A 26145-nucleotide genomic window follows, 5' to 3' on the forward strand; every position below is an offset into this window, starting at 1 on the left:
TTTGTTGTTTTATAAATGAGCGAAGAGTAGTAAGTATTTCATTATATATTTTGAAATTGATTTAATACAAAAATAATAGAAAAGATGATAAGAAAGAAAAATTTAATAAAAGAAATAAAAGAATTTTTATTATTTATTTATTTTTATTAAATAATAAACAATAAATTATATATATAGAAACAATAATAATTATTTATTTATTTTTTGTGTAATATTAAAATATGTAACTTGTTGATTATAATTCTAAACCACATTTCAATTCTTTGGAAAACTATGCAAAAGACCAGAAGTATCGTGTCAATTCAAACTCGACATATGTAGGATTGTAAAAGGTCAATAAACCTGGGTCTCTGGAACACCGATTAATCGGAGTTTGTTCTCGTGAACTGTTTTTGTTTTCCTATAATCGGCACACAGTGCGCTGCATGCCGTATAGTATAGGATTCTGAATACGTTTACGCGGGACGTGACTTATGATTTCTGATGTTCGATCGTTGCTCTGTCGAGGAAAACGTGATCACCGCCGTTTAACGCCACCGTTTTCGCGTGGACACGCGTGAGTGCAGATCGTAGGGGCGATCGGTATTCGACGGAACCGATGTTCGGTAGGCTGAAACTTCACCCCGTTTTCTATCTCCGTGCGTTTGGATCGCTGCCAGGGTAATTTTAGCTTTTATTCGACGCTCAATAATCTATTTTAATTCTGTGAAAGCGCGGAGCATAAAATGTGACAGACCCCGCTAGATTTACATAAAGTTTACGTATCTGCGTAACTAGCCGGCGAATTGGTAGCTATCTATATATGTGCAGTTCCACGGACTATAGGTTTCTCTCTCTCTCTCTCTCTCTCTCTCTCTTGCGCGCGCGCTCTCTTCAGTCAGACCGCAAATCGGATCGACTATTGGGCGCGTATTGGAATATCTGTCAAAAACCATGGTCCGCTGTAATGAACAATTTTTCTTTTTGCTAGTGTCTGACTATAAACTGTTACGTTTCAGTTAAGCATTTTCAAATCCTACGCTGGAACGTACCAGAAACTGCTGGCGCGAGCCGCAATATCCGCAGAAACTATCGTCGGATGAAATATACGTATATATACGTATACAATTGACACAGTTAAATTAGAAAACGATCAAAGATTGAATCTTGTAATTAATTATGAAATGAATCGAAATGTTTTAGCTTACGGTTTATCGAGATGTTAAAAATTAGGCGGGGGTATATATGTTCTTTCTCAAAGCACTTTATGTTTACATTATCTGGCAATAATTCAATGCGATGAATCAAGATGTAAGATCTCTTGAAATCGAGCCTTTTTTACCACTATTTCTTCATTTTAAGGCTTGTAAAGACATCATAATATCGATAATAATTATAAAGAAAACTCATGACATTTGCACACCTGTTTTTATTTTATTATCAAACGTTAGGTGCGCTGTCTGTTAGGGTACTTGGAATAATTCAAAAGAGTTATCTATCTAATAATAAATCAATGTTGCATTTTATTGCTAAAGAAATGTCTGAATGATATAGGGTCCCTATCCGAAACATTAGTTAATGTTAACACGATAGATGATCAACCGTCTTCCTCCAGAGGAGGCTAGAAGGAAGGGAAACGGAGAAACGTTTAAATCTCAGTTAACCGCAACTAATGTTCGTGATAGCAGTCCTTAGTCGATTAGCACTTCGTCCGGGTTGTTATGCTTTCGGACCACCGTGCTACCAACGTTGATTTAAACCCCAGGCTCGCGCGTAATAGCCGACGCCGTTCGTCGGTGATTTTGCTGCGGCTGAAAGCCCCCGTCCGACGAATCTAACCCTCATTAATGATTAAACCACACCCCGTGATGAGTCCCTGCCAAACTTGTGCATCTATGACAGCACAGAGGCGGAGCGACACCGGGTTCGAAGGCGATTTTCCCCGGTCGTGATTGGCTGGGCGTCCTTAAAAATAGTCAGCCTGGGTGTGACCGTCGACGACGTACATGTAACGCGTAAAATAATCTCGACGCGTCTCCTACGCGAGCGAGTGTGCTTGCCCGAGCGACCGAGCGAGTTTAACGACACGCGCTCGCGCGCGTCAAGAGATGCCATGTGGCGGAGGGACCGATAACTACCAGGAGGATGCCCAAGTCTTCACTCTGATCTCCGACTACGAGGTTTTCGGATCTGTCCGCGTCTGGTACGGCGATCGGTCGGATAACCGCCGAAAGTTTTCTCTCCGCCGGCAAAAATCTTCCACGAGACACTCGCGACATCGGGATATAGCGTGATCTTTCTCGGAATACATCTTTTCGGTGGTTGAAGAGTGCGGCTTGCCGTTCTTATGCGATCTTTATAGAATATAGATCACGAGACGAAAGTGATGCGTTCGCGCCGTACATCTCGAATTACGCGCGCAATCGATCGACGCGAAGCGTTTTGACTCTTGTGTCTCGTAAGATCCATAAAGTATTTCCGTTTTTCTCGCGAAAATCGGTCTTTTTTATCTCGATTCATGACCGAATTAGTCTGAGCTGCGTCGGGCAAGAATATGCAAAGATCGCCGCACGGTCGAAAAACAGCGAACAGAGGAGTGAATTGAGAGTAACGAGCGACGCGCGAAGGTGGAATCTTAGTGGTTTTAGCGAATCAGAGCGGAAAATCCCGCACTTTGGACGGAATTGGCCAAGTGCATTGGACTCAGCAAAGTTAACGAAGAAGTTAAAGGAGGAGTTAGAGTTAATATCAACCATTGAATGCGTTCGTGTCCTCACCGGAATTAGTGATTCATCATTTCTTCTAGAAAGAAAAAGAGAAAAGCAAATTAACCGCCATCGCGACAAGCGAAAGCAGAGAGAAGAAGCGCTGTCGCGATTTTACGACAGGTGAAACGACCTTCAGCGTCGGTCATTTTTGTCTTCAAATCAGCTTGATTGCGTTACAACCCGGACTGTCATCTCGAAAGATCATATCTGCTAGATATCTTCGCTCAGCCAATTTCTATCCACATCAAATCTTTTCCCAATAGTTGAAGTACCTACGGTTGAGGAAATCAGACGAGTGGTTGTTTGATGGAGAACGCGGCGATCAAGACGCAGGTGATGTCACTCAGAAAAAAATTGAATTAAACTACGCGTGATTTCGCATCGTTTTCGTCAGTCTCGTCCGTGATGTGTTCGAGGATGAACACGTGGACGGATCGGTGTGCTTCGAGGGCTGCCTCAAGAGATCGAGTACAGTGACCGATACGGTACGAGACGTCGCGCGTTTTCTCCGACGACGCGAATCGCGTGAGATGATGACCTTCGTGACGGATACGGTGCCTTACGCCTACGAAGCGGTCACGAGATCGGCCTACGACGGTTACCGTCACCATTTGCATCACCATCACCACCACCATCATCATCCTCATCATTCTCATCGATATCGGCGCGTCTACACGCCGACTGAATCCGAGTATCTGCAGGGATACGTCACCAGAAGGGACACGGACGACCGCGCAAGGATTATCGGCGCTAACAACGTTTTGGCGTCAGCCGGCTCGTTGAATTATCGCAACGACCGAATTAGGTGAGCTGTTATCCAGGTTACATTTTTAGTATTGTTAGGTAGGCTTAAAATTAGGCCACTGTAACTGCAGCCTATTAATGAAACAATATAAGGACATTTTAAATAAAATTTTGCTACAACAAATCTTATAATATGATTTCATGCATATCAATATTATTATATTCTTTGTATGATACTATTGATCAAGTAATTGTGGTATAAAAAAAATGGCTAAAGACAATTTATAGGTTTTTTTGCGAAACATTCCATTAATCTAGTTTTAACAAACATTCATGTAAAATTGATATTATATTTCATTTAAATAAGCTTAATTAATTAGTTTTGAAAAAAATATGTCTTTATATGTATAGGTGTATAATATTTTATAATTACGAGCACTATATAAAGCTTTGTTATTCTTATTAAGGATTAACTCGGTTTGTTTCTTCGGTGTGTTCCGGTTTCCGTTTCTGTCAGTGCATCATAACTTTATAGCATCTTGCTTGTCTTTCCCTTCTTGCCTCCCTCCGCCTCTGTATTAGTTGTTTCATAAAATGTAAGCGTAACTTCGGAAATAATTGTAGCACACGAAGACAATGAAATACAGTTCCACAATGCCACATATGTTCGAGTATATATTCTGCGAAGAACATTTCTAAATTGTATCGTTCTGTTAAAATATATATACACTTCGTTAGAAATTTAATTCCCCAATAACAACCAGGATCTCTTCGGAATTTCTTATCTGTGTGTCGTTTGTTTCTTTTTCTTATCTTTCTTACAGTATTGCACATTTTATTTGACATGTTTTTAAGTTAAAATTGCAAACAAGAATTATTTTTATAGTTCAAGACGATAGAGTAAATCAGACAGAATAAAATTGTCTACAATATATCGTCGGAAAAATTGAAAAATAGTTTTATTCTTCCTGAAGTATTGGATTTTCGTAAGAAAAATATGACATTTGATGAATTAGCGTTTGAAAACTTCAGTTACTTTGATGGATACCCTCGAAAATATGACTAATTATCTTCATTGCGCCATATGACAAGATTGATCATCCCTTCAAGACTTGTCTATTTTCCTCATTTCTCTTATCGTTTTCCTTGCGACATTCAACATGTGATTGGAATCAATCATCATTGGAATCTTACTTACTACTTGCCATTGTGTGTTCTATTATTTTTTATCCATTATTCTGATGCTATCGTAGCTTAAAATTATATGTGTGTAAAAAAATGCCTTGTTGAACTAAGCACAATAATACAACAAAAATACATATATTTATAATACGAAATCTTTTTTTAAATTTCTTTCAAATTATCCTAATAAAATGATAAATGAGGTTGGTAGTCTTATTTTTTAGTTCATATTTATGTATAAATACAGCCCTTTTTACAGATTACTACATTTTGTATCGCGTACTAGGATCAATCTTTTATGCATTTCTCTTCTCTTGGCTTTTACCTTTGTAGTATCGGGACATTATTGGATTTGGCGTGGCCATATCAGATTTATTCAACACTGTTTTACTGTCAAAGCGTAGAGCTGCAATAGGTATGTCGCTTTTATGAATCAGTATTATAGCATTAGCATAACGGTATATACCTTTGTTCCATAGCGAATTTTAATTCGTATTCGCATATGTTTGGCATACATAAATATATTTCTTTATATAGTATATTATCCCTCTTTTTTTTCCCTCTCTCTATCCCTTCCTTTCTCTCTCCCTCCCCTCTCTCTCTCTCTCTCTCTCTCTCTCTTTTCCTCTGCTGTGTCATAATTACTCTCATTAAAAATTAATGAAATTGACTAAAAAGTTCTTCAAATAGTTAATTAAATATACATTTTCGAAAACACGTAGAAAGATAACTTAATATCTTCACGATAATTAAAAGTCGAAAATAATTGTTACAATTTTGTGTCATCTTATCTAACAAGTTTGTTTGAATTTTTTTTGCCGTTGGCTTTATGCTTTTCTTTGACTCTTATATTTTGCGATGCAGTTTAAATGAGATCGACGCGTTTATAGTTGTCGCATGATCGAATCGAGCCACAGACGGGAGTTATTATCTCCAATGAAGACTTGATGACGGCTTTACCGCATATTAAATCATTTTCACTTCGTTCACTTCGCGTTTCGCCTTTATACAACCGTTCCCCTCGAGACGAGAGGCGTCTTCTCGCGGCGAGGAAATACATTCTCGGCGGGACCACCTGGAACGTGTCCAATCGCGGAAACCGCCTCCTGACGGACCGACGCGCTTGCGTCCGTCATTAACTGCCGGCGATAATTAAAGGATAACTAAGGCAAGAATCTCTCTACGAATTTGTTCACTAAATACCTATGCCGGGCCTTTCAGCGACCGGTAAGTCAACGCGGCTTTCACGTTCAGCGCGCGGCGCCGCAACAGCGTCTCCCGCGAAACGAAGTTTATGTCGCGGTATGTATATGTATACATATACGTGCGAGGATAAGCACCGTTTTGTCGGAAATCGAATATCTCTGTATATATAATATTTTGCGATGTGCTCTAATCAAATTAATCCAACAATTAAATTTATTCTGAGATAAACAGCAATAATGCCTCAGTGGGGCAATAAAAAGTGAGGATTGCTTGTTTTTAACACGTTCTTCCGGCAATAATTTAGACGGATACCTATAGAGAGATTCGTGATTCTCAGGTCGCAGTCTCGGTACACTCTCGATTCGGATGACGCCTCGTCAGTGATATCGGCGGACGCTTCGGCCGACCTCGAGTCCGGCTCCGCGGACGCCGACGAAGCTAACGAGATCAACGAGACCAACGAGACCAACGAGACGAGCGAAGCGAACGAGGGCGAGTCGTTCGAGCATGTGCCCCATCCCCACGTTTTGGATGCCGGCTCGCCGCATGGGCCGCGCAGGTGTCTCCTGTGGGCCTGCAAGGCCTGCAAGAAGAAGACGGTCACCGTCGATCGAAGGAAAGCCGCCACCTTGCGCGAGAGACGGCGCTTGAGAAAGGTCAGGCTCTTAACCCTAAACCCTCTAAAGCCACATGTTTCACACATTTTGTAGATGTCTCGTATCCCAGGAACGACACGCGTGTTCTTCATTTCGTGCTTTTATAAAGGACTGATAACGTGCCGAATACAATGGCGGCGTGCCAATTTAATAAGTTCAATTCGAAAAGCAATTCGCTAAATTTTTTTATATTTTTTCTCTGATAATACGTAGGTTTTCATCGTGTTTCTTTCGAAAAACGTATATGTTGCGTTCGAAATGGGGGGGGGGGGTGAATCAGTCGTGACGTGCATTTAAATCGCATTTTTTGTTTACTGAATATACACGTTGCTGTTTTGGCCAGTCTGCTTATAATTACTTAAAGCACATCATGCATGCACGAATCGTGTTTTTGAAGTAAACAATCTCAAAGAGAACGCGCTGACGGAAGGAAAACATCTGCGTACACGAAGTGATCGTCGACTAAGCGCCGCGCCGCTTTGGACGATTCGAATGACGAATAACGTTTCGAGGATGGGCCTAAGTGTTAAATCTTGTTGAGAGTCGTTTGAAATCCGATGCCCGCGTGTCTGTATACGCAATATGAAGAAGAGTTGAGTAAAATAAAAATGCGACATATACACAACGAACTTTTCACACATAATAAAATGAATATTTCGTGTCGGATGTTTCGCGTATTCGGCAGTTTTAAGAAATTCTGCTGACGGATAAACGCGATGTTATTTTTCACGACTTCCTCCTTCTTGAACAACGCGCGCTGTATTGCTGTGTGTATAGTCGGCGACGCGTGTGGTTAATTATGTAATTTCTATTACAGGTCAACGAGGCCTTTGAGGTGCTCAAGAGGAGAACGAGCAACAACCCCAACCAACGTTTACCGAAAGTGGAGATATTACGGAACGCTATCGAGTATATCGAGAGTCTCGAGGCGCTGCTGCAAGGAAATAGGCCTTCCGGACATCAGGATCACCCTTCCGCTGAGAGCATAGTACGTATTACGTGTGCGATAGATCAAATTAATAAGATCGGCATGTGTAACGAGATTAATCTCAGTGGAGAGAACTCCGTGTTTTGAATTTAAATTTTACATTAAAGTTGATGTTAAATATTTATAAGGAATAATTCAAGATAATCTTTGGCAACAGTAGCCGTGGTAATCTTCTAATTTTTGACGTTAAAATTGCGATTTAGTTTTGGAGATTTCAACTATGTGTGAATTTAAAGTAGGTTAGTAATTTAATTTCGAGATACTTATAACGATGCTTTCATTGCACTTTAATAAAATTAACGGTCTTTATAATAGTGTTAAGATAATTTGTTGAACAATTTATAAAATAATTATTAAATTCTAATATATATATATATATATATATATGTAGGTCTGGAAGTATGTTCCGGGACTTTTATTTTTGATATCGGTATATTCCGGGACATTTGGCAGTTTCCAGGACTGTCCTGGAAAAAATTGATGTCTTACGGCAATTTTCGGGACAGTTTTTTGAATCAGATTACATATATATGCGTTATATTCCAGGACTGTACATTTCAAAAAACGTAAACAGTCCCGGAACATACCTCTGGACCTACATATATATATATATATATATATTAATTTTATTATAAGCTAAATTAAAATTATACGTTACACTTGCCTCACAATTAATTTAACGTTTCTATCTGATAAAAAGTAAGATTCTCATAAAAAAGTAGTATGTTGTACCTTTAAAACAAGATGCATTTAAACGTTGCAGTCTACATAGTCACATAGTCACACACATGTCTGACACGTGCATCGCACACGACCCATTGGCTCTAATGGTTTTTGACCCGCGACACCATTAAGCTCGTATCATCGTTTTTTTCAGTGTGCGTAAAAAGGGTTATGCCCGAGTTTCTCGCTCTCAAAAGGACGCGCTGTCGTTTATGGTGATTATCGTAACGAAAATATGTCGATGCAAGTGCAACTCATGTGCATAACAATTGCTTTTTTTTTTAAACAAAAGTGGCCTAACTGTATTTTCAAAGCCTTTTAAAAAGTTATATTTAAATAAATTTTATAAAATTTTCGGTACAACGAATTTATATATAATTGCAAACAAGTATATAACATTGTAGACTCTGAATACGGTGATAGCCACGATTAATTTGAATTGTACTCAAGTGCAACTCATGTGCATTAATTTGAGTTGTACTCAAATTAATCGTGGCTATTACCGTGTTCAGAGTTTACAAAATTTGTTATATACTAGCAATATATCATATGTTTGCAATTATATATAAATTTGTTGGGCAGAAGTTTATAAAATCTATTTAAATATAACTTTTTAAGAGGCTTTGAGAATACACTTAGGGCGGTATTCATAGTCGAATCTTATATCTAAGATCGTCTGGTCAAAGGCAGTCTTAAGACTCCATCCAGCCAATCAAATGACCGCATTAGCAACTTAAGACATTACTTAAGACGGTCTTGAAATAAGATCCGACTATGGTTCACTTTCATAAAAAAAAAAACCAATTTTTACGCACATGAGTTGCACTTGCAAAATATCATTTTATGTTTATCAAAGCAACTTATTTATTATTATCTATTATAAATTATCATGTAAGAGAGAGTTTCGCAATTCGCAAGCGTGACGTGATATCATATTTTCATACCTTCGCAGAGTTTACGTAGAGTTAGCGAGTGTATATCCCAATGATAAATCTGCGAATGAAAGTTTCCATTTTGCTGGGTTCGTTAAGTTTTACATTGAGCGATCGTTAGTGATATATATCGCGGATAGGTGTCTCAGAGCCACTCCGATTTCAGACGTTAATTGGAATGTAATTGTATTTCTCTTTCATCGGACTCTCGTTGCCCGACGCGTTACATCCGATCGATCAAGCTTTATCCACTGCTACTATCTATTGCAGATGTACGTTTCATATTTACTCACAGTTACGAATTTTATTATTTCCGTAAATATTTTTATCGTCGAGAAATAAGAAAATCGTAACAAATACTTGATTATAATGAAATGCGATTAAAGCAACAAATATATTTAATTTTAAAACTTACGCGATGAATTTGATTGCTGAATTCAATGAGTAACTTTAAAAGTGAAAATTCTTAACGTTTTAAGTTTTGCAAGGTTCTTAACTCGTTTTGAGAATCTCGTATGTCTCAATATAAAGTGCCGTTGTGTGTGTTGTTGTTCAATATTGTATTCCAATTTGGGTCGAAAAGCGAAAAAGTTTAAACGATCGGACCCGGTTCAGAGTAGGTATCGTATAAATTATCTGGCCTTGCACCCAAGGGAGAGAAATAGATCTGCGTGATCGGCAACGAGAGTGGAATCCAATTGAACTTTGGCGAGCTTATTTTTCTCGAGAGGCAGCAAGCGTGCTTATCCCTTTGGCGCTTAAAATGCTTATCTTGAGTGGTATTATAGAATGATCCCGATCGTCTGTCGTAATTCTCTCTCTCTCTCTCTCTCTTTCTCTTTCTCTTTCCCCTCTCTCTCTCTTTCTCTTTCTCTTTCTCTCTCTCCGGCTCTCCCTCTCTCTCTTCTCTCCTCTCTCTCTCCATCTCTCTCTCTCTCGCCCTCTCTCTCCCCATCTCCCTTTCTTTCCCCCATCTCTCTCTTCCTCTCTCTCTCCTCTCTCCTTTCCCTTTCTCCTCCTTTCTCCTCCCCTCTTCCCCTCTCTCTCTCCTTTCTCTCTCTCCCTTTTTCCTCCCTGCTCTTCTCCACCCCTCTCTCTCTTTTTCCGCCCTTCTCTCCCTCTCTTTCCCTCCCCACCTCTCATCCTTTTTCTTCTCTCCCTGTCTCTCAATCAATCAATCAATCTCCCTCCCTCTCTCTCTCTCTCTCTCTCTCTCTCTCTCTCTCTCTCTCTCTCTCTCTCTCTCTCTCTCTCTCTTTCTCCAGCAAGGTGAGATATATAGAGGCGGTAGGGAAGAGTTGACCTAATGGATCCGACGCGGGAGATCTTTTCTCTCCCCGCGTTGTTTTTTTTTTGTGCGGCATTGTGATTTGTGGGACTTTGCCGGTGCGAGGTGGCGGGCTTATATTTAGCGAGGGTGCGCCGACGACGTGTTCGCGCGCGAAAGACCGGAGAAATATATTTCATTGTGTAATCTCCCTTCCTCCACTCCAGTCAGGGAAGAAGAGAATCTTCGTGGACGCGACGGCGCGGTGCGTCGCTGCGATGGGATTGCCGCGAAATTCCTGCGCTCGCTCAAGAATCCCTTTTCCCTCCGTTTCGTGCAGCGCTATTACGACGCACTGGAAGCGCGGGGGGCCCTCGATCCCTTCGCCCCGGGCATCCTCTTGTCCGTGTGCGACACGACGGGCGAGCTCGCGTTCCGCGGCCTAGGCCGCGTCTTATACAAAGCCCGGGCTCAATTTGTCTCGCGCTTTCGTCGACCCTCTTGCTTGCCGACCCTTCGCTCGCTGTTGCAACGGCGAGCTTGCTTTGACCCTAGCGACGCAGCGACGCGAATTGCCGCTGAGGGATTTTTGTTCGATGTATTAATACTCGGAAATATCGAGAACGTGTTGGCATTCCGATGTTACATACACGCGTGAGCGTGATTGGTACTGATATCGCAGTAATTTCCCTGAAATGATAATACACGCACGCCGTGTTTAAAGCTAATTATGTGCGATTCGTGTCTCGCAATCGCAGAAATTTGTCACGTTTGTCTGTGTAAACGCTCTATATTATTTGTAATTAGTAATGTATTGGTTCGTATAACATAGTTTTACACGAACCAATACAAATTTATTGATTTGCCTTTTGATTTTGTCAAAAAATGTTTAATTAATTATGAAAAATTAAGTTTTAAGATGAGTTAATTTTTATTATTTTTACTTACAACTTACATCTATTTTAAGATTTATTAGAATCAAAGAATTGGTTTGAATAAAAAAAAAAAGCATGAAGGAGAGAGAAAGAGATTAATGTTGATTGTTTTCCTGTTAGAAATCGATGTCTGATGCACATGTCCGCATATATATGTTGCTGCAAATTGATGAACTTTTCATTTTCGATTATTGTTTCGTTCGATTACGAGTGGACATTGTTTTACCTCGATTTCTACGGTGGATGTATATCACTGCCGGGAGAACGTATCATGCTGGATGTCGGAGCGTTTCTCGAAACACGCGGCGGCGCGGCGATGAGCGGTGCGAGAGGAATCGCTTTTACTCCGAGAATAGTCCGCCGCGACGCCGCATATAGATACGCCGAGGACAAACAGATGATACGGGGCCAAATAAAATGTGCGCGGGGTGTGTTTAGCGGGGTGTATTGCCGCCCGTAGAGCGTGGGAGTAAATGAGGTAAATAAGGAAAGGAAGAGAGGAAGAAGAATGAATTCGCAGGCCGGATGGGTGATTGGCATTCCAACGTGCCACGTTGATCGATACGTGAGCGCGAGAGGAAAAACAGAAAGAGAGGAAAGGGAGAAGGAACGCAGCCGACTTTCTCTCTCCTGGTGGAGAACGGGAAGCGATTCCCGATCACGAACTCTTCATTCCGCACCCTCGCACCCCATCCCCGGAATGCATCCGATGCGCATTCGCCGACCATGCTCCGATGGTAGCCACTGACGAGGAAAACGAGCTTTCACTGTCGATCGGAATGACTGCTTTCTTGTTAAGCTTTGATTTCTAACTCTGCTTCGTTGTTCTCTACCCATATAGTTCTCATCCTCGGTTACTCGATTTTTTTTTTATTACTTTTTGACCATTCTTTTACGCTTCTTTTACACGTCCATCGAATTCGTTACATTTGTCTGATTATTCGTAAACCCGAAGGGAACGATTGCCGGAAGCGATATTGTGTGTGATATACAACGAACCTTCTGATTGAAGGATTCTTCGTCGCATTATGATAATTTTATTGGCACGAAATTACCTAACTGTGAATTGCAAATAATTTTAATATCATTTTCTGACGTGTTTGACGTTATAATATAATATATGAAATGACGGCCAAGAGAACGTGAGTGTTACCGGAGCTCGAATCTTTGCGTGACAGTAATAATTTAGATCTGTATAATTTATTATCAACTTTGGCCGTAATCAGGCCAGACCTTTGTATAAGCGAGAGGTTTATTGTCAGAAACTGAATGCTATAAAAATATGCTACGAAAACATGTCTTATATATGGAAAATGTTTATTTTCCAATAACGTTCACGATGAGTTCACGGGATAAGGGTACACATACGTAGGCTGTATATATATTTATCCGGAATGTTGCCTGGTAGTATTCACCGAGGTATTGCGTTTATAGATCGAATGCAATAATTACTGCGTTGCCGTCTAGACCTTTGAGTCCCTTTGAGAAACGTATTGAATTATTTTGATGCAAATAAAAGATTAAATGTGACACACGACGGCGCGAGCGGGTTACTTGGCGACAGGGGTTTTACTCACCGGAGGATAATCGATAAAAAAAAAAAGATGAAACCTTTTCTTTCGTTTGTTGCGAAACTTGAATTCTTAACTTGATATAATTTTTGTGCGAAATTCTTATTATCTTTACTCGACAATTTGGCCGCGTGAAAACAATAAGAAGCTAAAAGGAGCAAAATTTAGAATTTTTACTTTATTTATATAAAAAAGATATATATATAAAAACAATTGGTTACTGCACGGTGTACAGTCAAACGACCCCCCTGAGACAAAACTCGCGGGCGTTAGAAGTTCGTAAGCGTAATTTGTTGTCATCCCGCGGAATCGATAAATTGCGAGCGCTGAGTTTACGATTATACACTGTGACGAATAGAGACAAGCGGGTGCTTCACGCCGGTGTCAAAGTCGCCTCGCCGAGCACCGCGAGATATCCGTTGGCGTTCCTCCTCGCTCATACGTCTCCAGAGATTTCCGGTAAAACGCAAAGCAATCCGAGGCCCCCGCTCGGGCGAGAATATCTCGCACTTAAGCGCGCCTCGTATTCCCGGCCGCGCGATTATCCGGAATTTATTCAGTCGTCGCGATCCGCGGATGCATTATCGCGCCTGCTACCAGCGGGTACATTAACGTGTTTTCATGTCCCTTGTACGCCCGGGCGCGGTGAGACGCTTACGCGTATATGTCGCTCCCAGAATCTACGATTGGTAAAAGTAACGGTCCTCGTTTCGACTCGGGAGCATTTTGTTTCGGTAAAGCCCTCTCAGCTTGCGCGCGACCCTAAATCGAGGCTCGAGTCGACGTATCCTTTGGGGTTTACGACGACCGCCGGCATGGCATAAGTCGACCGATGAAAAATTGTTTCTGCGCCGTGTGCTGCCGTATAAATATTCATTAAAGACGATATGAGGGACGCGTTTTTCTCGGTTCTCCTTTCTCCGCATCCCAGAAGACGGATGATTCCGTACTTAAGGGAAATTACGTACAATGTATCCAAAATGTTTAATTGATTATCAAGCTTAAATATCGAAGTTGTCCATGTAAATCTAATTTACTCGTAATCACCTTACAGGTTTTTGTTGAGAACAAAAATAATTGCTTTCCTGGTTTACTATCTTCTGCTATGAAGGTACAAGTTTCTTCTTTCCTCCTCCTCCTCCTTCTCTTCCTCTGTCATCTTCGGCGACGTCGTCTCACCTCTCACCGGCTTATGCTGCACGATTTTATCGTCTAATTAGAGCCGAATTCGCGCACCGCTCACAGTCACGCGCGTTACCGCAATTATGTCATGATTACGTGGCGTGATTACATGGTTTGCATTAGGACGCTATGTAATGCGCATCACGGGAGCCGTTCGAAAGGGCTCTCGAACGTGGCCGGATTAATTGAATGCGATGCGAGGTATTAGCGATTACGCGGATGGCAAAACGCGCGGATTGTGATTTCTGAAACGAATGTGGCGAATTCGAACATCGAGAAATCGTCTTCGAAGCTCAATCCCCAATGGAATGCCTCGCCAATCGGTGTTTAGATATTTCCGCGAGCATTCCTATCTCACCTCTGGCATGTTGCTCATAATCTTTTTTTCGCAGGGTAAATTGTAGTTCTGTAAATCCTCGAGATAGCAACCGTGTTTAGATAAATCTCATGATGAAATTATGTCGGAGTGCAAATCCTAAATTTATGCCGCATCGTCGTGAATCATCCTGCATATGGCTCTCTTGGCATATACGTTGGTAACTCAAGTACTTGGACGACAAGGCTAGAGACAGCTTCAGTCGGCTTGTCATATAGTGCATTCTCATTATTTAGAGAGGCTGCATTACGTTTTATACTCTTCGGACGAAGCCGGAATATAATAATGTTGATAAGCTTTTATACGTATCTTATTAATGATTTTAATTTAAAAAACCATATTTTTATATATAGTTGTTCTAGCTTCTTACCTTTCCTTTTTTTTTTGAATATTTTTATAAATATTACCATGTCTTAAAAAAAGTAATGATGTAGACGTGTAAAACAATTTATATTATTGTTAAAGCGTAATTACATAACAAAATATTTTCAAATGGATTATCTTTTCTACAACATGGCAGTATGTTCGTAAATATCTGAATTAATTTAACAGAAGAAATGATAAAGGCAAATATTAGCCGTTGTATAGAATCGCGTTCAAGAAAGTGATCGTTTTGTATAGCGATCGTTGTATATATATTTGTAACGCTATTGACCCAAACAACGGGGAACGGTGAACAAATGTGCGGTGCATTCGATTTTCAATTTGCGCATCCGTCGATGCGCTTTCTGCCTGCCGATGCGCCAGCGGTGACCCAATTTCGCGAACTTCGAGAACGGGTCTGCGCGGCGTTCCGAGAAGCAAATTGGGTAACGATAATTCCAGCGATTCCACCCTTCGCCGCTTTCCGCCTATCGCCGTCACGCTTTGCTCGCGAATATCTGATGCAAGATGATCCTCGACCATAGGATAAACTGAAGCACGGTCGGGTTATTGGTTCATTCGAATATAACCGGAATTCGTATTTGCTATAACTTAGCAGAGATTAATTCTCTATCGTCACACGAAGTTTCGGGCGATTAGGGCACATCACGCTTTATTCGAATAATTTTAGCAATTTGGAACAAAACTGTAAAGACGTTTATTGATATTGCGCGATCTATGTATCTTTGATATATACTTATCACTCTCGGACTTTTGTATATATTTTTCAGTTTTATCCTTCTGTTTTCACTATTTTGTGTTTGTCAAACGCGTTTTCACGTCCATTAATATTCTCAATGAAAAATGAAGATATTTACAGTTTTATAGTGTGCTACAGTAAATTTTCGACTCGTATCTTTTGTGAAGAAACAATGAAGAAGACTATATGTTTATCATCCTCTTTCTTATTCCATTTAAAATTTCTTAAAAATTACGGTCCTTAAGACCGTGCTTTTTTTCTAAAAGCACTACCGTGTCTCCTGTGATATAATTGAACATTCTTAATAATTTCATGAAATTGTAAAAGAACAAAATAAATATCTGCGTTTGAAGAAAGAGGAGACAAAAGGAACGAAATATAGAAAGCGCAATTAAAATCAGGACTTATTATTATTTACCGGGGAAATCAAGCGAAGAGTTAGCGCGATCGATGCTTTCCTAACGGGAGGTATTCCCGCGATATGTTAGTCGATTTAATTCGAATCCGTCGTCTCCCCTAATCCCCCTATTGAGAATCCATTATTCTCGAGCACGCTTGCTTGACCTCCACCACGAATGATATGCTCGCGATTTGCCTCGTTTCATTTGCGTCGCGAGATGAAACATCGCGTCGTGCACACGATGAAACAGCTACATTCGGAAAGAGAAAGAAAGAGAGAGAGAGAGAGAGAGAGAGAGAGAGAGAGAGAGAGAGAGAGAGAGAGAGAGAGAGAGAGAGAGGCTCTACATTCGTTCTCTTATTTACAGAATGGAGAATCGCCGCAGTACGTGACGGACAGACTTCGGCAATTCTCGGATCCTTTGGCAAGGTTTCAACCAATTAACGGTGAGTGGTATTACTCGCGTTTCACCCTGCGTATGGTTGCTTATACAAATTTAGGCTCTCGGGGGAAAGTACTTAACGTCGAGACGCTCGCTAGCTAACTCCCCTTGCTTCGTGACGCATTTTCCTGAGGCTGTGACTAGAATTGTGTGTCTATGTGTGTATGAATTATATAACAAAGAAACGGTACGGAAACGCCGCTTATTGCAACGATAATTTTAACTGTTGCTTTAATAATGACGTAACAGTGACAGTGGCGAGAATAATTACGACAATCAATTCAGCTTTGGATACTGCAATAAATATTACATTATTAATAAAAAAATACCGTGATTAAATATTGCGTTAGTGGGGACTGTACCGTGCAATATTCAACGTAGAGAAAAAAATACACCATAGATTTAAAAATTTTTTATTAGATGTGTATTTTCTTGGTAATTAACATTGCAATTAAAACAAAAATTTTAGTTATTTTTAGTAAATATTACCTATTTTATACTGTCGTAACAAATTATGAACTAAAGGGAGGACTTATTAATTTGCGTACATTTATCTTTCAATTTCCAATTATCTGATTTTTAAATTATGTTGCTTTAACAATGCATCTATGATCTCGTATGGATGCTAGATTACGTTCTTTATTATTATGGAGTGCACGTGGCAAAAGTAAGGTCGTTAGAAGAAAGATCGTATGGTATCTTTCTGTGGCGCGTATTCATTTGCAGAAGAAATGGCGAAATGATTAGTGCACCGTGTGTCCTTAGAGTCCCTCGAATTCTCGTCGCTCGTTCTGTCACGCAAAAAATCATCAACATCTGCATCGCATAAGGCAGCATTAGTATGGAAGTTGCAGCCTCATGATTCAAGAGCCCATAAGATCAAATTTGCGTTTGTTGTCTCGCGCGCGCACGTCGAGCAGCAAAAATAGACGGTATTTCCGTAAAAATAAGGGAACAAAACAAGTGTAGTTTTTTGGCACATATATGTATATAGATGCTCCAGGGCCATCATGTAATGTGCTTTTAACAGATTCTATGACAAAGTTGGAATTATTTTTTACTGAACGAGAATTTAATGAATTGCATATATCTCTAATATGTAAGTTGAAATTAATTTGTATTTAAAAGTTGAGTTTTATTTGACTGTCACTCCATGACGATCACCGATGGCTGATAAGGCATAAACGGAAAGCTCCAATGTCAATCACCAGTGACCGTCACACATGGCGGTGAAGGTGTTAAAGATCTAAATTATGTTGAAGAAATCGAAACTTATATAAATTAACATATTGTTAATTTAAGAAGTGCGTATTACATTACAACGATTTTTTAAGATAATTATGATTGAGTAATGTTGAAAGTGACAATTGTATTTAGAATATTGAGATAATATTATCAAAATGTTTGATAATTCTATACACAGTAGACCCCCATATAACACAGATTTGTATAATACGACAGAAAAATTTTAATATTTGTATGTCTTAAAGTGAAGTAAAACATATTTTACTGTTATATCTTTAATTTTAATATTCATTTTACATTTCTTATAATAAACCCATCTTTTATAAATATATATTTTCTCTTTCTCTCTCATATACATACATAATTTATATATATAATTTATGTGACTCGTGTAACTCAGATTTATGTAACACGGAACATATCCCCTGTGTTTTACGGGAGTTTACTGTAGGTATATCTCGAAACCATAAATTTCTATCTTACAGTGGTATCGGTATGTTATCAGTGACAATAGGTCAGATATAAAAACAATATCGTCATGATCGGTCCAACGAACTCGTCTGAAATAGTTTAACGGCGCGCAAACGGAAGTGATAAGACTCGACCGCGATTGAAACTTCCGTCGTTTCCGTTTTCTTTTCAAGCTGCCGCTTCGCCGTAGTTTCTCGGGGAGTATACCTATCTTCAGAGCGAAGGCGACAGCCCGCGCGTTAACGTTGGGATCGGCGCGTGTTTCGTGCGTGTCGCGTGATCTCCGGGAGCGGAGGTCCCGACGCGCTACTTACAAAGTAAACCGACACGGACGATCTAAAATGGCGGGTCACTCGCGCGCACCCCGGCAGGTATTTTTAAGCAGATTAATGTCGGACACGAGACGGGGCATTAAGCAGATCGGTATTAATGAGTTTTGTCATCCTTGAGTGACACCCGAGTCTCCGTTCGGTTACACTCGCCGCTATAGATAGCCCACCCGTGCGCGCTTCTGCGGTGCAACATTTCTCCCCGCGGTCGCTCGCACGCTCGCGCGCGCAAAGGCGATATATATCGCGCCACGTACAACCGAAAATCTTCGGAAACTGATGAGACTATCCGACGCGCTCGCGTTAGCGGAGCTGTGCTAAAAGAGCAGGGCGAGCTGGCGCGCAGAATCCGAATAATCGGACTATCATTTCGTTCATACTCGGATGTATAGAAGCGAGTTGAATAAAATTAAATAAGAGATGACAGAAGAGACTGTTTGCACTTATTTGGCTGAAAAATGCGCGATGTACCTAATAAAACTTTTGCATTTTTTTAAATGCAATACATGAGGAAGTAATTTTGCATTAATGAAACACAGTAATCATTTTTCTTATTTCTCTGACGTAAAAAAAGTTGAGAAAATTGTCTTAAATTAAATTATTTTAATTGAATCGAAATGTTTTAGACTTGGTCTAGTTAACAGCGCCCGTGATTAACAAAATTTCTTTTGATTTATTTAATATATCTTATTTTGTGTGTGTGTGATTTACTTTGTATATTTATTAATACAGAGTGGAATTTGATTTGATCAGCTTTACGCCGACAGCGAATAAAAATTGTTTTGATGAGTCAGACTCTCAATATTTATGCAGAAAACACCATTTTGCTGAAGTATCTAATAATTTAGTTAGATACAGATCTTAAAATAATTTTGTTACATTTGAAAATAATTATGTAGGACGTTCAAACTGGTTGCTATTTCATAATTTTTTGCAGCATGTTTAAGCGTCCTACATAATTATTTTCATATATGGTCCAATAATAATTATTTTAAGATCTGTATATATAATCTTAAATTTTTAGATATACTTCAACAAAATTGTTCTTTTCGTGTATTAGTATAATTTCTTGATTATGCTTATAAAAATTTTTGCGATTAGCTTAACTAATGTTCTTTGCATCTTTGAATTCCACGATAATTCACTCGTCACGATAATTCTCTTGTTCCTCGATTATCTTCGTAAGTTAAAAGGCTTCTAGCCTTTTATTGTCCAGTTTCTAAACATTTTACTTTGGCTTTGAAATTAAAAACTTAATTCCGCCCGTGTGCTTTAAACTCTATTAAAAGTTTGCGCAACGCCCTGAAAGCGAAAGGGTAAAAAAAAAAATGCTTTGTCGCATCTGGTGCCTGCCCGCCCTTTCCGTGTTGGTAGTCAAACGTATACTGTGAATAAGCCTTGATATCGCGAAGGCAATAACCTCCATCAAACCAATATTGCGAATCTTTATTTACGAAGATACTTTTTATGACAGACTAACATTTCCATTTTTATTTCATTTATTTAATGTATTGAAAATATATATATCAATACGTATTTATGTATTTTGAAAAATAAAATGATATAACTTTCTGATGTTTTCTCGGTAAATGATAAATCTTTGAAGGCTTTGATCAATTTATCATAGCTTTACTGAGACAGTATAGAAAGAAATTATTTCGTGATGAAAATGAATCGATATTTGTGACTGTCTTTTATCTATAGTCATTCTATAGTCATATTTATCAGTTTATAGTCATATTTTATAGTTATATTTATATTTAAATACATTTTATATATTTATATATGTTGCATTATGAATTGTATTTGATGTTCTCTCATTGTACACATTTTATATATTTTAAATTTTTTTTGCGTCACACATAAAAGATGTTTGAAGTGCGTTTCTTGAAAATATTCAATTTTATTGAATTTGAGCTTTCTGTGATATTCGGTCGATTAAGATATTTAATAGAGTTGAAAAGATGTCTAGATATTTCGTCTCGCAATGTTCGTTTACGTGCTGCTGCCTCTTTTCAACGTTTATCAATCACGCGATCAGCAATACGGAGATGAGATTAATCCTCTTGTCAATAGCTTGCGGTCAGGTCGCCTTCTGACAATCGATCCTCTCGGCAGACCAAGTTCTCGCATGATGCACACGGTGTACTATTCTCCCCGTCTATCCGCTTTTTCGGGCGCTTCTCTCTCGCCCCTTCGCCTCTCTCGACGATGCCATCGAAGACGCGACGCGTTTTGGGATAAATTATTCGGGAGGCAGGAGACCGCACATTGGAGGGCGCGGCCCTATTTTCCGGTCGACCGCCTGTGCAATTTCGATCGCTCGCACGCCAAGAGAGGCTGCCTCGATGCCACCACAATGCGGCCTCGATCTTCGTAATTGACTTCCCATCCGAGGTTCCCTCTGACACTTCGTCAGCCCATAAATGCTCGTATAAAAAGAGAAAGGAGGAAAAAAAGGATCGCACTGTCGATCGTGTCAAAAAGACGTGCGTCGCGCTGTCAATTTTCATGATGAATGAAATACGCGGACCGTCTATCCAGTGTCTTTCTTACGCTCACTCGGCGAAACGGCATTTATTTCGAGGAATTATCGAAATCAGAAGAGCATGAAAGAAATATAGAAAACGACTGGATGGGGACTCGGAATTAGACTCATTATAGTATAAACGCGAATGCATGAATTACACTAAATTTACAAATACCTATCAGATAAAATTCAAAAATAATTGTTATCTAGATTTAAGATTACTTAAAATTTGACTTAATTGTCCAGTCTTGATACTTGTTGCCGGATTTTTGTTTCCAATATGTGTTTGTTTTAGTACGTGCATTAGTTTACATAGACTTATAAAGAATCCCATTGTGTTCGAATGCAATTGTTCGATAAGCTTATTTAACTGTGCGTATCAAACTATAATACTTATTTAAAATTTGATTTGCACTTATTGTACGTATCGATTAATATTCACTCTCCGTTCAGCATGAAATTCATTTCACACGCATTTACTCGATTCCGAGTTGATGACACGTTTAACACAAAGACTGTTATCAATTTAATTTACTCTACTCTATTCTAATCTGGATCGTAAAATGTCATGATAACGATACCTGTCGTTCATATGTGCCATTAAATGTTAACAAATTTATTTCTCGTTACGTAACAGTGTGTTTCTCAACACTTCTATCCAAAACACCCTTTCATCTACTACGCGTGTCGTTAATCTGCTCGTAAACGCTGAATATTGCCCGTGTAAACGCCATTAGAGCCATCGTCATCTTATAGATCAAGAGCCTCTTGATGTGTTCTGCCTACACTTAATGCAAAATGGAGCGGAGATATCGTTACGAGTTAGGTGATGAATTCTTGTTAATCGATTTCACGCGCTTCCCTTAAATTAGATAAAACACGCGTTAAATTATTAATATAAATACAGATATATATATGTAATATATGTAATACAAATAAAAAAAAAAACATATATTAGAGACATATTAGTGAACGTAAAATATGAGAAAAAATCGAGATTAAAATCTAATTAAGGACATATATAATTAGGATACGACACGCAAATAAGTAATAGAATTTCCTGTTTATCATCGCGCAAACGTCTACATATCACGCACGCAAGTGACTCTCAGGGTGGCAGTGCGTCGAAGTAACCAGGGTACTCTTACATATATTCTATATTAAATTATTGCGTTTATGCGACACTACCCTCGCTAGCGAAGAAGGAACGAGAGAGCGAGGAAGAGCGCGAGAGAGCGGAGAGCGACCGGTACTTGGACATTTATCCCCGCGGCTATTTCCGTGAGACACTTGTAATGTTTTCGTTTTTCCTCCGTGCCGAAAATGCGCCGGGATTAATTGGCCTACATTCTGAAAATAGATGAGTGCTATGGCGCGCGTGTGTGCGTGCGAGTCCCGTGTGTGCACGAGCGTGCAACTCCGACACTCACGCACGCGATGACCGGCGTTGAACGGTTCGTTAAAAATCATAATTTTTAATAAATCGATCAATCGATCGATTTAATTCAATCTCAGCTTCGAAATCTGCACGTGTATGCAATAATGTCGCTAAACGATCTTTATCGATTCTATATACATTCGTTAAAACATCTTATTCGCTTTAGCGCAAAACGCGAGAAACGCCATCGCGGTCTAAATTTGATTTAATTTTTTAATTTTTTTTTTAGTTTTAGTAGGAGGATTTATCAACAAATTTATTATATATTTTATAGTTATATATATATAAATCAACGATCTAAATAACTAATTACTTTTAGAAATCACAGACTCGAGTTTGCAGTCGCATAAGGCGCTTTCCTGTAGTTGTACCATTTGGTTTCTCGTTGCCCGAGTAGTAGTAGAATTCTATCACTGTCGACAAGTTGTCACGATATGGTTACTTCAGGCGTGTGAAAGCTTCAGCCATGCCAACTAGCATCACTTGCACTGTGTACATGCTTACTCTGTAACAGCTTATGAAGAAATTCTTTTTCGATCAAGTTATTTGATTCGCAAAACACTGATACACGTGTGGTTTGTGACAAACGTAAAATTTATATTGTGTGTGTGCAGAAACAAATAGTAATGTTACTTATTTGGAAATCTTGAAAATTTATTTCACCTACCATATATCAATCAACACCTGTGTACATTGTACCGAGTGACGTTTATAATATCGCTTTAATACTAAATTAACGTGCTACTTATAGAAACTGCAAAATGGTGCAATTAATTTGAAAAATATACATGTCTATTGTGACTTTTTTAAGTATCCCCATTCTTCTTTGATCATATCTGCAGCTTTTTCGGCGATCATGTAAACAGGTATACTTAGATGTCCCGATACAATTTCGGGCATAATAGATGCGTCTGCTACTCGCAATCCTTGAATACCGATTACCTGAAAAACATTGCACATGAACTCATATCGTTACTAACATATCACTTATTATACTATGTGTAAACACTCCAGTGTGTTCTTCAGCAAGTACCTTTAATTTAGGATCGACGACAGCAGTCGGGTCTCTTTTCGCTCCCATTTTGCAAGTTCCAGAATAATGAAAAATCGAGGAAGATATCATCCTTATCGCGCATGTCCAATAAGCATCAGAGTCATATTCGTAATTGTTGCATTCCGTATAAGTAAGGTTTAACAATTGAGAATCGAACGCTTGCATCGTCTTTGTCCGACCAATACTTAACGCAGTTCTAATCCCAGCAATCATTGTCTTCATATCGTCTGGGTCGTCGAGATAATTCGGTACGATCTCTGGTTTAACATTAATGTCATTAGCCAATAACGTTATCCGTCCACGACTTTTTGGTTTCAACAATATTGGCCCAATGGCCCAGCCATGGGTCTCACTGTATTTTGTCCACTCACGAGATATTCGATCTTTAAAATTTAACATTAATGGAATAGCAATATCTTTAAGTGTACCACCAATAAACAATAATTCGATATTAGGTAGACTGCGATGTTCCTCTGGATGTTTTGTGTTGACAAAACCGAGAGCCTCGCATCCGCCCGGAGTCGTTAACGGTCCTGTTCGATTTATTAAAAAGTCTGCTATATATGGATTAATAGAATTTAACACTTTGAATGGTTGTAAACTTATCGATGTGTTTATTTTCCATGCCAATCCATAAAACATTAGGTGATCCATAAGATTGTCGCCGACTGGCGCATCTCGGATAACGTTTATGCCTAGTTCCATAAGACGTTTTGCTGGTCCAATTCCGGAAAGCATCAACAATTGGGGTGATTTAATTGCACCTGCGCACAGAATCACTTCTTTACTCGCAAACACGGAGATATTTCGACCATTTTTTATGAACTCCACGCCGACTGCACGGTTTGTGATACGATCGATCAGCACTTTCGTCACCGTACTCTCCAGAGTTACGTGAAGATTGTTGCGATCTCGCGCGGGCTTCAAATATGCTCTATTGCTACTCATGCGAGTGCCATTCATGATTGTGGTTTGCAGATATGAGAATCCTATTTCATTTTTTCCGTTGTAATCTACTAGTGGATATCCTAGCTCCTTGCCAGCTTCTAGAAAGGCCTCTGCTAACGGAGTACGAAATGACGGGTATGCGATATGTACTGGTCCATTGGTACTATGATAGTCAATATCCGATTTTAGCTCTGGAATATCCATTGTTTCCAGCTTTTTGAAATATTTGAGAACGTCGTTGTATGCCCAGCCTTCGTTCCCCATCTCGGCCCATCGATCGTAATCTTCGGCGCCGCCTCTAGTTGCTATCATAAAATTTAGCACGCTACTGCCGCCGATTACTTTTCCCGCCGACCAAGCACAACTGTTATCATTCATACCAAGACAATACTTATCGGATGGCTTAGTTTTGTACTTCCAATTGATCTTGTTATTTTGAGATAAGATGGGAGCCACCATAGGAATGTTCGTGAAGAAGTTGTCGTTGGGTCCAGCTTCGATCAGTAATATTTTGACGTGAGGATTTTCACTCAGCCTCGCTGATATTGCAGCGCCGGCCGTGCCGGCACCAATCACAATGAAATCAAACGTATCTCCATCTTGCGGTGTTAAATGCAATACTTTCTGACTTCGAAAACGTTGGTTTTGCTTCAAAAAATTCAATATTCCAATGCTCAAGTCTATCAATTTTGATCCGCTCGTATTGTTGTCATAAAGTCTACGATACCAATTTGACGGCGATTGTCTTTGAGACTGTAATAGGCCAATTATGGCACTTACAGTAAGAACACGAAGAAAGATCGTCACTTTTCTCATCATATCGCGATAGGGTTTGAACAGTGAAAGAACTATGCGCAATAATTGTGCTCAACTGCCCGTTATATGTGCTTGCATTAAGATGTATTTGTTATACAAATATTAAGTCAGTACGAATGTAGACGCATGATAAAGTAGAACATTGTATCTGTCATTAATCTCCCAGTCGAATTCCTCCGAGTTGAATCTTATCATAGGTTCCTGTTTAAATTTCCACACGTGTTCAAACGAAATTTCGTGTCATTTTATGTATTTCTTCGATACATATTTTGATTTAGTCACCAGTTCATCAGTCAACATAACTCGATCCAAGGCCAGACTCGTTATCGCGATCATCGACCTATAGTATGGACTGGGCGACGCAAGTCGAAAGCGTACATCATTGTGCAAGAAGGACAGCAAGGTCAGCACGCGATTACGGCCAATATCCATCTCTTTCTATCCAACACCGTAATATTGGTTGAAAAGAAACAGAAATTGGCCGCACATGCGCCATATTTTAGGACGTGTTTCATATACGAGTAAAGAAGGGATCGCGCAGTCCATATATAGGTCGATGGTCGTGATATTATCAAATAACTTGTAACTTTATCGCACATCATCTTTTAATCACAGCAAAATAATGACTTTCAAGTGATTATTGTCAGCGTCACGTAATACTGATATATTTTTCTTACTCGATATTCGAGTCACGTAATAATGATATGTTCTCTCTATTTAGGGCGATTCTACAATCAATCGTATGTCGGAGTCGGATATTGGAACGCAGCCGATGATTCAATGAGAAAATTTTTTTTCGAAAACGAATTTTCCTTATTGGAACACCGGCTACGTTTCGAC

At 39.4% G+C, this 26145-nt stretch overlaps 2 protein-coding genes across 2 annotated transcripts in view; one reads left to right on the forward strand and one right to left on the reverse strand.

Moving 5' to 3' along the window:
- The first annotated feature begins 2017 nt into the window (after window positions 1-2017).
- Window positions 2018-26145, forward strand: part of Nau (myogenic-determination protein nautilus) — a 60414-nt gene continuing 36286 nt past the window's right edge. The window contains exons 1-4 of the mRNA XM_077407477.1: window positions 2018-3552; window positions 6217-6535; window positions 7353-7523; window positions 16400-16478. Of these exons, the coding sequence (XP_077263603.1) occupies window positions 3278-3552; window positions 6217-6535; window positions 7353-7523; window positions 16400-16478 (844 nt within the window). The 5' untranslated portion in view covers window positions 2018-3277. The remainder of the gene's footprint in view (window positions 3553-6216; window positions 6536-7352; window positions 7524-16399; window positions 16479-26145) is intronic.
- LOC143895939 (putative GMC-type oxidoreductase Mb1310) lies at window positions 22780-25358 on the reverse strand. Its single transcript, XM_077403448.1, has 2 exons — window positions 23521-25358; window positions 22780-23429 (listed from the first exon to the last, which is right to left on the reverse strand). Exons 1-2 carry the CDS (start codon window positions 25306-25308, stop codon window positions 23280-23282), a joined length of 1938 nt encoding a protein of 645 aa, XP_077259574.1. The 5' UTR covers window positions 25309-25358; the 3' UTR covers window positions 22780-23279.

Source organism: Temnothorax americanus, unplaced genomic scaffold (genome assembly GCF_048541705.1).
Source record: "Temnothorax americanus isolate GAGA-0224 unplaced genomic scaffold, ASM4854170v1 Scaffold1, whole genome shotgun sequence".
NCBI lineage: Eukaryota > Metazoa > Arthropoda > Insecta > Hymenoptera > Formicidae > Temnothorax > Temnothorax americanus.